At 35.6% G+C, this 14389-nt stretch overlaps 1 protein-coding gene across 4 annotated transcripts in view; it reads left to right on the top strand.

Annotated features, from left to right (window-relative positions):
- The window catches only part of AFG2A (AAA ATPase AFG2A), a 334925-nt gene that overhangs the window by 61215 nt on the left and 259321 nt on the right, over positions 1–14389 (top strand). For all 4 annotated transcript variants that reach the window (XM_081811923.1, XM_081811922.1, XM_081811924.1 and 1 more), the window contains exon 11: positions 8131–8340. In XM_081811923.1, coding sequence (XP_081668049.1) covers positions 8131–8340 — 210 coding nt within the window. The remainder of the gene's footprint in view (positions 1–8130; positions 8341–14389) is intronic.

The following is a 14389-nucleotide window of genomic DNA, read 5'->3' as shown; positions in this document are numbered from 1 at the left end:
AAAAGAATTTTTTGTACCTGGCAGTATAAAACTTGGCATGTAACAAACGTGAGCATCTTGACTCACAAATGTAAAGACACTGTCAGTCCCCCTGGAGCTACTGAATTCCTCTCTCATAGTATATCTCTTAATATCTGCATTTCTGTTCATTACTTTTTACTTTGTCCTTGTGGAACTATTTCGTAAGTTGTTGTTTTGTTTTTGTTTGTTTTTTAAATCTGATCATCAAGTCTTTTGGCCTCCATGGGTATGCATTTTGAGGGGTTCTTTTGTTTTGGTGTTGGTTTGTATATTGCTGGATGGATGCTTGTCCAGAAAGTACTATAAGAAGTTTGTGGAGGGCATTTCCCTTGGGAAATTTACCTCGCTGCTCCGTCTATACTTGTTTGACAGCTGTTCCTTTACTTCTAACTTTATTATTAATTCAAAAAGTTATAAAGCCATATGTGAGCAGCTGTTCACTGTTTTCATTAGGACCAAGTAAGAAAGAAAGGACCCAGCTATTATCAGGAGTGATTTAAGTTAGATTTTAGGAATAATTTTCTGGCAGTTATGATATAGTGTAACTTATTAAAAAGAGAGTTACAGATTTTTTTTTATTTTTTTAAAGAGCATAAAATAGTATTTGTTGAAAGATGAGAGGAGTTGAAAGATGAAATACTGTCTGAAGGTGGGATAGTGAACCAGCTAGTTTTTGAATTCCTGCTCTAGTTTTAGGATTTTATGATTTCATGCTGGTATTTATTCTTCTCTGACAGACTAACTTTTCCCATGACTTTCTGTGCTTTAAGATTCTTCCATGCAATAGTAAGCTCTTTAAGCTGATTTATATTCATTTTTGAATTGGTATCTTAGCTGCAGATTTATTCATCGTTTATTTGGCATTTAGGTGCTAAATTAAAATGCAAAACTTATTTACCTTTAGTTTAAGATATGTAATGATCAGACACAAAGGACAAGAATAGAAAAGTTATAGTAGTTCAGGATTGCTCATGAAACTACAAATGCAATTGCCTGATGGGCTTTTATCTTTTGTCACTAAGCCTTCAAAATATAACTGTTCATTGTAATCATCTTACAGACATTTAAATAAACTAATACCTAGTATTTATTAAATAGTTACTGTGTGCCAGGCAAAGTGCAATTAATATAAACTATACTGTTTAATTCTCATAATGAAACTGGGGGCTTAGGTTTTATCATCCCCATATTCTAGATGAGAAAGTTTAGAGAGATCAAGTAAATTACCCAAAGTCATACAGTAACTGGAAGATCTATAATATGAAAAAATATCTGAAGTTAAAAGAAGCAGAATATAAAATTGTGAATACATTATGATCTCAGTGAAAACACACACACACACATTTGAAAGACTAGAGGGTACCATTAACAATGACTACTTTTAGGTGTTGGGAGAACAGATAATTCTTATTATATTGTCCTTCCTAATTTCTTATAGGCTGTACCTATTATAAGGATAGCTGATATATAATCATATGAGGTGGGAATTGCCATTTTTTTTTTCGGGAGTTACCCCTGATTGCTCTCATTCCCTCACATTCTATTCAATAAGTCCTACTGGTTCTACCTCCAGAATATATTCTCATGCCCAAATTGGCCCGCCTTGCCATCTCACTGCTGTAATCCTGCTCCAAGCCACCATCTAACTGCATCTTCCATATCCAGTCTTGCCTACCCACCCCCCACTAAGTTCATTCCCCATGCAGTAATTAGAGTGATTTTATTTTTAATCTCTTATTTACTGTATTTTAACCCTAAGAGCAAGGATTTTGTAGACCATTACCTGGTATGGGACTGAGTATGGAGTAGGCACTTAGTGGTTTTTTGAATGGATGACGGTGGCATGGAAAGGTGGTCAGCTTCATTGTTCCCAGCTCACCTTGCGGCCAGTTGGCAAGGGACCATAGGAAACTGCTTTAGACTTAGTTGTAGCTAGCTCTCTGTGTGATTGACCACAGTAGTGGTTTTTTGGATGCATTTCTTTTATTGCTTTTCTTTTTCACTCATTTGCTATCATTTTCACATTCTAACACCTTGACTTAAGTCTTACATATATGCACAATTTCCAAATGTCGGTCCTCACCATCTCACATATTTGAGAACTGTAGAACTATTTTGTATTTTTTTCAGTAGATTTTGTATTACTTTGTTTGAAGACGGCTATTTTATGTCTTTAGACAAAGACTTTCTTATTTCTTTTTCTGGAGTACAAAATTTTGAGGACATTTCCTCACTCATCTTTGTGCCCCTACAGTTACTAACACAAGTCCAGCACATAGAAGACATTTCTTGGTTTATTGAATTTATTTCACTCGTAAATTCCAATCACAGTATAATAATTGGAAACTATTCCTTAATTTCCAAACATGTTCCTTTTAATGTAACTTCCAGTTACTTAGTTGTCCAAGTCTGAATCGTGGCTGTTGCCCTTGATTCCATGTTCTTTTTTTACTACCCCTTCTTCAGATCTAATTAATTTTTAAAACTCATTGATTTGCCTTATTTAATATAGTTTACTATGGTTTAATAAGCTTTAATTTTTTTTCATCTGTATAGCCCCACTGCTACTTTAGTGCAGATAATCACCATCTCTTATCTGAATTACTGTAGAAGCCCCCTCCAAGTTCTAATCCCTACTCTGTCTTGTAGCCACAGTTGTCTTCCAGAAATCTGATTATGTCATTTCCATGATTAACTTGTTCTCCATATCTCTCAAGATAAAGTCTAAACTTCTTGATGCCTTATGAGTCTTCAAGGTCTGATAGCTTCCTCTGTTGCTAACCTTCTTTGTTTCTACTCCTTTCTATCCTTTCCTGGCTCCCTAAATTCTAGCCATACTGAATTACTTTTAGTTCTCCTAATTTATGATGCTTTTTTTCCTCTTTCTCCTCCCATGGCACCTACTGTTACTTTCAGCTGGCTAGTTTCATTTGATCCCACCTCATATATCACCTCTGAAAAGTTTTTTTTGACCATACATATAAATTCTGTGACTATAGCATGTACCATGCTATATAGTAATTGCCTAATTATGGAAATATATCCCTTTAAGGAAGTATTCCTGTATCAGATCAGAAGCTCAGTATGGACAAGAACTATTTTGTCCCCAGCAACCAGCATATTATGAAATAGACATTTAGTCAGTATTTATTAGATTAATTGATATTTCTGCAGATGATGTTGCCTCATGTTTCCCTGAGAAGCTAGAGACCTTCTGGTGTAACTCCCTCAACTCCCTGCGTTTCCACCAGTCTTAAACTTTTTATCTTTATCCTTTTATTTTTAAAGATTTTATTTATTTATTTGACAGAGAGAGAGTGAGCATGAGCAGGGGGGAGGGGCAGAGGGAGAAGCAGACTCCCCGCTGAGCAGGGAGCCCGATGTGGGGCTCAATCCCAGGACCCTGAGATCACGGCCTGAGCTGAAGGCAGACGCTTAACCGACTGAGCCCCCCAGGTGCCCCTATCTTTATCCTTTTACACTCCTTTCCTACTACTGTTTGACAAGATAAATACTTAACTAAAATATAAAGTGGGAGATATAAATACAGTAGGAATAGAGGAGTATTAACTATCTTTCAAAAAGTTTAGTGGTGAAAAAGAAGGCGATAGAACATTAGAAACAGTATCGAAGGAAGGTTGTTTTGAAGGATAGGGAGAAACGGAATGTTTGTAGGCTGAGGAAAGAATATAGGGAAAAATACAATCAAACAGTAATAGAGAAAGTACAACCGATGAAGCAAGAGCTGTCTCTCGGCAGAGAGGTAGGGGACAGGATTGTTTCAGTCTTCTTCTGCTTCAGCCTTCAGGGCAATGGAACAACTCCTCAGCAAGACTACTAGGTCCATACAGTGGCATCAGTGTTTTGGCCTCTTCCATGCTAGTGAGCACTCAGTTTTCTGATAAAAGCATTCTAATTTTTCTTGGCGGACAAGCCCTCTCCAACTTCGGGTCCAGCTGACTCTGTTTGCTAGTACTCCCTGATCCTTATTAACTATAGAGATCATCTTTTATCACATGGATTTCTTTGTGTTTATATTAGTGATTTCCATGTGTGGTTCATGGAGGTACTTAGTATCTGATATTAAGTTCTTTTAAAAAACTCTTTTTTCAAGACTCTTTAAAAGACTGATTAAAAACCAAACATACACAAATGTATTGAAAACCAAATTTTATTGTGATGAAGATTTGCCAGATTGATTTAGTTTCATACAAACCTGAGAAAAAATACTCCCGAGGCATTTATAGGCATATAATTGAATCTTTTATAAAATGTCATTGATTAAGAAAGATATAGTTCTACATTAACCTTTAAGAAAATTTTATCTGTATATGTGTACTTATTTAAATTAGCTTAAATAAGTATTCTGCTATAATGCTACATTACTTAAAGTAAAACTCAGGGTGCCTGGGTGGCTCAGTTGGTGAAGCATCTCACTCTTGATTTCGGGTCAAGTCATGATCTCAGGTTTGTGAGATCAAGCCCCGAGCTGGGTTCACACACTGGGTGTGGAGCCTGTTTAAGATTCTCTCTCTCTCTTCCCCTCTCTGTCTCTCTCTCTCTTAAAAAAAAAAAAGTAAAACTCAAACGTGCTCCAAGACATGGAAAGTCCACTCCTAGTGGAGCACGTTGACAGTGTGCTCTTCTCATTGTATAGGTATAATAATTGCATAGTAACAACTGAATGAGCACCATGCAGGATCATAACAGTAACACACTATCATTTTAATTTTCACAAGTTTAAGGAGTGCTTCTCTGACTTTTACATTTCTGGTAGTTATTATAAATATAGCTCTGATGCATTATATATAACATATATATACTGTCTGTATGTGCTCATAAATGTGTGTTTGTGTTGTGTGTGTATGTATATTCCACTGCTAAAAGGCATAAAAACAAAAACTGGTATATTTAAAGCATTCAGTTCAGTAACCCTGTTGTTAAATCTACTGACCACTGCTTCTGTGATACTCTATACTTTTTGATCTCTCTATTTAGTTTTCTTTTTTTTTTAAAGATTTTATTTATTTATTTGACAGAGACAGAGACAGCGAGAGAGGGAACACAAGCAGGGGGAGAGGGAGAAGCAGGCCTCCTGCTGAGCAGGGAGCCCGAGCAGGGAGCCCCGATGCAGGACTTGATCCCAGCACCCCGGGATCATGACCTGAGCAGAGGGCAGACGCTTAACGACTGAGCCACCCAGGCGCCCCTCTATTTAGTTTTTTTTTAAAGATTTTATTTATTTGACAGAGAGAGACACAGCGAGAGAGGGAACACAAGCAGGGGGAGTGGGAGAGGGAGAAGCAGGCTCCCCGCAGAGCAGGGAGCCCGATGCGGGACTCGATCCCAGGACCCTGGGATCATAACCTGAGCTGAAGGCAGTCGCTTAACCAACTGAGCCACCCAGGCGCCCTATTTAGTTTTTGATAGTTGTTGACTACCCTCCTTAACACTCTCTTCCCAGAATGTTTATTTCTATGAGAGTATGCTGCAGTATTTAGAAGTCTTGATATCTGCATCCTACTTTATTTTTTTTAAAGATTTTATTTATTTGAGAGAGAGAGAGAGAATGAGCAGTGGGGTGGAACAGAGGGAAAGGGAGTAGCAGACTCCCCGCTGAGCAGGGAGCCCAATGCAGGGCTTGATCCCAGGACCCGGGGATCATGACCTGAGCGGAAGGTAGACGCTTAACTAACTGAGCCACCCAGGCGTCCCCCTCCTACTTTAAAAAGATTCAGTGGCAAATTTAAAAATTGATAAAGTATGTGTGTTTGTGTCTGTACTGTTGGTGTGTGTGTAGAGAGAAAGTGAGAGCATGCATTAAAGCATGTGTGGCAAATATTAAAAATTGGTGAATTTTGGCAAAATGTATATATACACTTACCGTATTGATTTTTCAACTTTTGTGTATGTTGAAAATTTTCAAAATTTTATTTAAAAAGAAAAAGGAAAAGAAAAATGAGAGACACAAGAAAGCAGAAGCAGGAATTACCCCTCAGGGGTGTGACAACTCGGCTGCACTTTTAGGCAGGCCTGGTTTTAAAAGTAACAGTCACCTTCTGTGGTAAACAGTCACTTTGATCCTGTATTTTTAGGGCCATAAGCTTATGTGCATTGATCTCAAGCTTAATTTTAGTTTTATTAATTGGTGAAATCAGAAATCAGGAAAAGAAAAAGGCAAAATAAAACCCAAGGCTGATGATACTGTAGGGAAACTTATACACGTATCACTCATGCTACTAAAATAGATAAGGCGGTTGGGATAGCAAATTGACATTATGCATCAAGAGACCTAAAAATGTTCATGCCTTTTAATCCAGTAATCTTACTTTTTAGAAATAAATCCCAAGAAAACAATTTAGAAAAAAATAATTAAATCTGATTTCAGGATTATGGTTCATAATATAGCATTCTTCTGGTTCCGTTGACAAAAAACAAAAACAACAAAGTCCCCCTCTCTAAAACCATGCAAGTTCTTAAAAAAAAAAAAAAAATAACCTTTTCCTGATATTAACAAAGAAAACCTTTCTCTTTTTTGGCTTTGTGAATTGTTTGTTTTTCTGAACTTTTTCTTCCTCTTTTTTTCCCCTTTTGCCTCTTGAATGTAGGTGGTGCCCAGCAATCTGCCTTTCACCTACATCTCTCCTCTCCTGGTGGCAATTTTAATTGATGTCATAGTTTTTATTATTTGTATGTAGAGCTCTCTGAAATTGAAATTCCAGTCCTGTCCTCTTTCCAGAGCTCCATTTGTGATGCTTACATTCCAACTACTCCCTTTTTGTCTCTTGAATATCCTGTCCTGTGTTTCAACTCTTTATATCCAGAAATAAAAATCTATCGTATATTTTCCCTCTTAAAATTTATTTTTCTTTTCATGTTCTATCAACTCATCTTGAAATCTTCAGCTTTAAATTCTCCCTCTTTCTTACTCTAACCTCAAAACCCTCGTACTGTGGACCTGCAGTATCACTCTGGTGTGTCTTCATCCTCTGCATGTGGTTACCCTAGTTTGAGTTTGTTTTTTTATTTTAAGAATGTTTGTGATAGGTCCTTAATTGATCTCCCTGCATTCTTTCTCCTCTCTAAATGAATCTTGTCAGAGAAGTCTTCCTAAAGCACAGATCAGACCATATCACTTTCCAGATTAAAAATCTTCAAAGACTTTTTACGAAGAGAGAGGTTCTTGAACTCCATCATCTAGTCTTCATGGTCCCCCACTATATAGTTTCAACTTAGTTTCCTTTTTAAATTTTTCTCCCTCATATCTTTTTTCTCTTATTCCTTCATACTTTCCTCTGAGCCTTTGTAATTTTTTGGCCTCTACCTGACCATTCCCCTGTTTTCACATTTCCAGATCTCATCTGTTCTTTAGAAGTTGATGTTCAGATTTGCCTTCCAGCTGGAAGTAATCTTTTCTTCCTGGGAACTCCCAAAAGCTTTTTCTGTGTCTTTGTTACTGTGCTTAGCATCCTTTCCATTGTACTGTGATTATTTATGTACACATCACTGGTGGTTGTTAAGTTCTTTAAAGTTTGTATTCATGTCTTATGTTTCTATTTCCTGTGTATATTGTCTGATATGTAGTTCTTAATGGATATTTACTAAGTAAACACCATGTAAAGAGTTGTCTTATTTTGGTGGGTTTCTTTGTTGAGAAAAAGGAACAAAATTTTGAGGATACTTCATGAATATATCAAAGACAGAAAAAATCGTATGTTCCCTAAGAACCTACAGAAATATTTTTGGAAGTAATACATAATGCAAATAAATTTGCTAAAAAGATATATGTAGATGAGACCTTGCATCACTAATTCAAACCATTTTCAGACAGATGAAACTTAATTTTTCAAGCCATCTAGAAAAGAAGATAAACTTAACAGTTTGTTCAGTCATTTAAACAGTTATTTATACAAGCAGAAACTTTTTTCTTTAGTATTTCTGTAATATATAGCTCACATTTCATGTACTCTAATTTACTTCTAGAACTTTTTAAGGATCTTCTAGATTTTTAAATGGTTCTATTCCCCCTCTTGCACTTTTTATTGATTCTTTTTTTTCCCTCTGTTTCTCCTGGCAAAACTTACATTTAGGTAATGCTCTGTTTTATAGGTATCCTGGTCAGATATAGGAGGACTGGAAAATATCAAACTGAAATTGAAACAGGCTGTAGAATGGCCCTTGAAACATCCAGAGTCTTTCATTCGAATGGGTATTCAACCACCTAAAGGAGTTCTTCTGTATGGACCACCTGGATGCTCTAAAACAATGATTGCAAAGGCTTTGGCCAATGAGAGTGGCCTGAATTTCCTAGCTATAAAGGTAAGGTGTTAAATTTTTTAATTGCTACTTTGTCTTCCAGCACCACTAACACCCATCCTCTGATTCTTACCCTTAGAAAAACATGAAAAGGCATCTTAAGGAGTGGCTGAGCTTTAAATAAACTAGTGCTTGTAATCAGCAAAAATGGTGGACTACTTTATTTAGTTTTGTGATTCTCAATATTTCTTATGTCCGTGTATAATAGAAACCAGTCTTGTTTAGTTTCTGTATTTTTTAATTGTGCTAATAACCTCTTTTGCTTAACTAAGACTTAATTTAAATATGACATGAATTTAATATTTATATAGAGAGAGTTTTCAAAGAAATCTGATAATTTATATGGTAAAACTAAATTCCTTAAAACACTTTTCTAGTCAGGGAATATCTGTACAAGGTTTATATTCCGAAACACACACATACATTATTTGTTCATTGCCCTACCCTATTACTTGGGGTAGATAATCTTATCTGACATGTAAGTAAGTCTTACTTGACTTGACTTTAGGGCGAGATTTTTTTTTTTTTAAGGTTTATTTATTTATTTTAGAGAGAGAGCATGTGAGCAGGGGGAGGGGCAGAGGGAGAGGGAGAGAGAATCCTCAAGCAAACTCCCCTTGAGTGTGGAGCCCGACATGGGGCTCCATCCCAGGACCCTGAGATCATGACCCGAGCTAAAATCAAGAGTTGGACGCTTGACCGTTGACTGAGCCACCCAGGCCCCCCAGGACAAGATATTAATTTTTTAATTAATTTTTATGTAATATGATCATTTATCCAGTTACTAAATATACATATATAGAACCTTAAATCCATTAGTGGAATGGACTTTATCACAAAAATATGTACTTCAGTCTGTTAAATATCAAATTCATTTCAGGAAAAGCACATGATAAAAGGCTCTGTTTTGATAGTACCAGGGAATTTTTTTCATAACAAAATATGTTTTCTATCTTAGAACACTGAAATCCTTGGCAGTTTGAAAGCATAAAATTTATTTCAGAGTAGAGTCAAGTTTTTACTTAAAATTTTTTTGGAATAATGTTTAGATATGTTTAGGCTATTTGCTTTTTAAGAATCAGTATCTTCACAATCACTAGTGATTGCATATTTGTGATTATCTTGTGGAAGATATTAGATACTGAAAATAGGGGAGGGATCACTATGATCACTTTTCACTATGATCACTTACACTGAATCACCACCACAGTTTTAAAGTTTGCAGCTTTAAACGTTGGAGTAATGAGTGATTTTGAAATTTCAGAGACATTTTGATTTCTCTTTGGTGCCTTTTCTCTTATGTCATGGTAATGGACATAACTGTTTTACTGGCACTTCCTACTCTTTTTACTGTCATCTCCATTTTTCTGTGCCTACCTTGTTGTGTTTTCCACAATTGTATATTCATAATCCTTGAATTTTTTCTGTTTCCTGGATATCTGAAACTTACTTGATGAGGTCTGCACTCAGAGTTATTTATACTGGAATCTCAAAGAGGAGCACATGTATTTTCCTACAAACTAGTATCTCATTCTTATGTAATCTAAGATAACTGTTCCAGATGTTACCAGGACTGCTTTCTGGCCTATCTTAGGATTACTTAGAAATACATTTATTACTGTTTTTGAGTATGAAACATTTCAGAACTTTAGGCAGTTTTACTTTTTTCACTGTGAGAAAATGTACAAAGATTCTTTGAAAGGTTTATCTTGCACACTGTTCATGTAAAATAGCCACGCGTGTGTTAACTTATTTGAGCTTTTTCACTAAACTCATGTTCATTTTTCTTTTAGGTCATACTCGCACAAAGGATAAGTGATGTTAAGAAATTTTCTTATTCAATTGAGTTCATACTTGCTTAGAGATAATTATGTATCCTACTTACTAGTTTTTATTTAAGGTGGATTTTTATTCAATATACATTTTAGTATAGTTTGGCAGTATTATTCAATTTTTGAATCTGGGTGGAGATTATATTTAATGAACAATGAATGTTCATTTTACTATTTTTTAAGTTTTCCTACATGTTTAAAAATTTCCAGAAGAAAAAGTTGGGAACATGAAAAAATTTTTGTTTTTCTCTGCATTTTCATTGGTCTTTTCATCTTGTCTGATCATTGCTAATGAGAAAAGTTTAAAGTAGCTATGTTATACAGCTTATGTATGCAGAAATGAAGTCAAAGAAGTTGGGACTTTATATTATATTCTTCCTAGTTTTTTTTTTTTCTATGAAGGAAAAGTTGGTTTTTGGTTACAACATATATGTTTCTTTTCCAAGGGATGTAAGTGTTACGTTTGAGCTTTTGAAATCACAAGTTTGACACATTTTGAAAATGACCAGAGAGGGGCACCTGGGTGGCTCAGCCGTTAAGCCTTCGGCTCAGGTCATGATCCCAGGGTTCTGGGATCCAGCCCCGCATCGGGCTCCCTGCTCTGCAGGAAGCCTGCTTCTCCCTCCCTCACTCCCCCTGCTTGTGTTCCCTTTCTCGCTGTGCTCTCTGTCAGATAAATAAATTTAAAAAAAAAAAAAGAAAGAAAGAAAATGACCAGAGAAACGTACATAGACAATGAAATTTTCTAGCCTATTGGAAAATACAAGTATCTAACATGTATTGAAGGGAAAAACTCCCTAACATTTTTTACAGTTGTAATTACCTTTAATTCCGAAAATAAAGAATTTGAATATTTGAAACATTTCTTTCTCTGAGTTTATGAAAGAACCCTTTAACTTCACCTATGCATCTTTCCTAAACAGTGATTAGAAGATGTATACTCAGAGTTCAGACTTCACCTTGGCTTGTGTGAACTCTTAATACCCTTTGGCATCTGTATGTGTTGTTGTGTAGACTGTAACACTTGACATATGCTTAAGTTTAAGTTTGTCATCTGTGTCAATTATGTCAAAATATTTTCCAGTTGAAGTTTCCTCTTTGCTTCTCTCTTGCTTTTGTCTGGAGTGCTGCAATAGATTAATTACCCTTGTGTAGTTGGGCTGCTTTACTTTATGAAGAACTGTTACTGATTCTGGAAGAAGGATGGTTAGGCATCTGACAGGGATTTTGAGCAAGTCCTTTATTAGCTGTTATTGGTGAGTACAAGAATGTAATGAGCTTAGTGTATGCTTGATTTTTTGGGGGAAATTTTCTTCTGGTAACTTGTCTCAAGGAGGAATTACACAAAATACATCCCATTTTCAGGAAACTGTTTTATTCAAAAGCATGCACGATTCCAAGTACTTACTGTTCTTTATTTAACTAGATCCCCTACTATTCTATTATCAAAGGTACAAAATAATCTGAATTTGGTAAGTTCCAAGTTTATCTTTAAGCTTTTGTTTTTAAATTTTGTGGGCTAGTCTATAACTCATAGAGTTTCCATTTTGCAGATACTGTGTGGAAAACTGCATAGATACACCTCTTTTATATACTGAATGCTTTAAGATTAGTTTCTAGGATTGCAAATGAAGATAATAATGTTTCAGACAGTGAAATGACTTTTCCAAGGTCAGAATTGTAGTGATGAAACTGAAATTTGATCTCAGGACTTTCTGAGTGCAGAGTCTAAACTCTGAACCACTGCATTATATAGTCTTTTATTCCCTGCCCCTGCCCCCCCTTTTAAATTTAATGCCCAGTCCTTTTTTTCATTAATTACACCATGATACTGGAGGAGGTAGTTCGGGCAGTTTCTATTGGGCAGGTTCAGAGAAGTGGAAAGATGTTTCTGGAACGTTAAAAAAAAATTTGTCCCTGTAGGACCAAGAAAACTGAGAAAAATAACATGGCTTTGGAGAAGTTGGTGAAATTAATAAGAAAGAGTAGTCACTGCCAAAGAAACAGGAACCTGATGAATAAAATGGAAGTATATGGAAGGAGACTAGTGGTTGAATAAGGTGGAGCTTGAAATTTACCTATTACTATATAATTTGTGGTCTTGAAATCATGTTACAATGAAAAGAGTACTAAGCCAGGATTCAGATAGCTTTGGTTTGATTCCTAACCCTTGCACTTTTTAGCTCTGTAGCCTTAAAGAAGTTCTCTTGGTCTCAGTTTGTTTTGTTTTGTTTTGTTTTAATCTGTATAAGCTCTTTGAGAGGATTAGTATATTAAGAAGTAAGTGAAAAAGTTTTGGAAGGCGTAACTACTCAATTCTTTAAGTGCAGCCTGTGTATAGTTATGACTTCCCGTCAAAGAGTTCAGTGTGAAAAGGGGAAGACTTACTTGACAGTGTAGAAACCTGGCAAACACTACCTCAGCCAGGTGATCAAGGTTAACATCTTCAGTGATTAGTCATGTTGATAGTGTGTACCCTTGTATGATGTGACAAGAATGGCACTTTATTTCTGGGGTCTTCCTCCATAAGAGTTATAATCTCTGTCTGACCATGAGAAAAACATCAGGCAAAAACAAATTGAAAGGCATTCTATAAAATATCTGACCAGTACTCCTGAACCTGTCAAGGCCATCAAAAACAGGGGAAGTCTGAGAAACTCACAGCAAAGAGGAGCCCAAGAAGACCTGACAGCTAAATAATGTTATTGTGGTTTTCTGGATGAGATTCTGGAACAGAAAAAGGACATTAGATAAAAACTAATCTGAGTAAAGTATGGATTTTAATGAATCAATATTGATACATTATTATTAGTTGATTATAACAAATGTACTGTACTAATATATGATAATAAGGGAAACTAAGTGTGCAGTGGGAGTTTAGGGGTGGTGTATATAGGAACTCAGTACTACCTTAATTCTTCTGTAAATGTTAAACTTTACCAGAAAAGGTCTGTTAATTAAATAAAAGAGTTTAAAGGTCAGTATCACAGATCCAGACATAGTTCAGACATTTAATGAATGTAACTGAAGTTAAAAAGCCTGGCTCATAACTCCGTACTGCACTACAGGAAGAGTGGAATGTATGGAAGGAGAAAAGCCATGGGGAGATTGCCAATTCCTTGGGTGAGGGCTTTAGGGGAGACCTTCTTTCCTATTCATCATCCTGCTGTTCATGGTGATAATGGAAAGTTCCTGGGAAAAGAAAGCCCTGAGAGGAAATTGGCTGGGGCATCTGGGTTTGGGGCTTCCCTGAGCTTGCCTATTTCACTGCAGTTCTCAGTTGAAGCCTATAAAGGAAGGAGTGTGTTGGTTCTGGCCCCAGACCCCACCATTATAAAGAATACTTTCTTTTAGTGTTTTGGTTATTTTTTCTTTCACCTTGGATATAGCTTCTAATTTAGTCTCACCAGGAACTATGTCCAGATTCATGCCTTTTGTGGACCCTAACTCATTATTCTCCTTCTATAGGTCCATTGCCATTTGGGCTCATCTAGAGTCTGAAATCTTTTGAGTTTCCGTTTAATTTCCTTTAGGGCTTTTTTTTTTTTTTTAACTTTAATAATTCCCTTGGCTTCTCCAAATACTGTTGTCTTATATGCCCCATATGCTTAAATTGGCAGTTATTAGCATCATTATTAAATATATACTTAGTTTTATCACTGTTTGAATGGCTCTTAGGGAAAAACGGTAATTGATTATTAGGACAAATAGAATGATGTGCAATTGTCAGTATCACAAAATTATGTAGAAGTTAGGTTGGATTTACTTAACTTTGGCATGATTTTTACACTATATAAGCTGACATGTTAAAGTTGAAACATCATATGTTAAAACTTCATGTTAATTTTTTTTTGAGTTGGGCTTGTATCAGTCAATAAAACTGCTATATAAAAAAGATCCCTTGACATGAAAATACTATATAATATTTGGCTAAAAGCAAAAAATGATAATATGAACTATAATAACAAAACCTATAGCATTTGGAATCTTAGAAGACCTAGATTTAAAAAGAGAAGAATGCTTTCAGACTTCTAAGAAGTTTACTTAATAACAGAAAATTTTAAAGTTGGATTGATTTAACTTTTTATTCATGGATTCCAGCTAAGAGAGATTAGTCATTTTTTCCTTCTTTTAAATCTCTTGAATAAAATTTAATTAAAGTTGAAATGTTACAGTTTCATGTCTGTAATGCTTTAAAAACTATTTGTAAATGTTTTACA

Source organism: Leptonychotes weddellii, chromosome 2 (assembly GCF_054177405.1).
Source record: "Leptonychotes weddellii isolate Sample4059 chromosome 2, ASM5417740v2, whole genome shotgun sequence".
NCBI classification, from domain to species: Eukaryota; Metazoa; Chordata; class Mammalia; order Carnivora; family Phocidae; genus Leptonychotes; species Leptonychotes weddellii.
The sequence above is the reverse complement of the archived record's forward strand: the minus strand, read 5'-3'. Positions and strand labels throughout refer to the sequence as shown.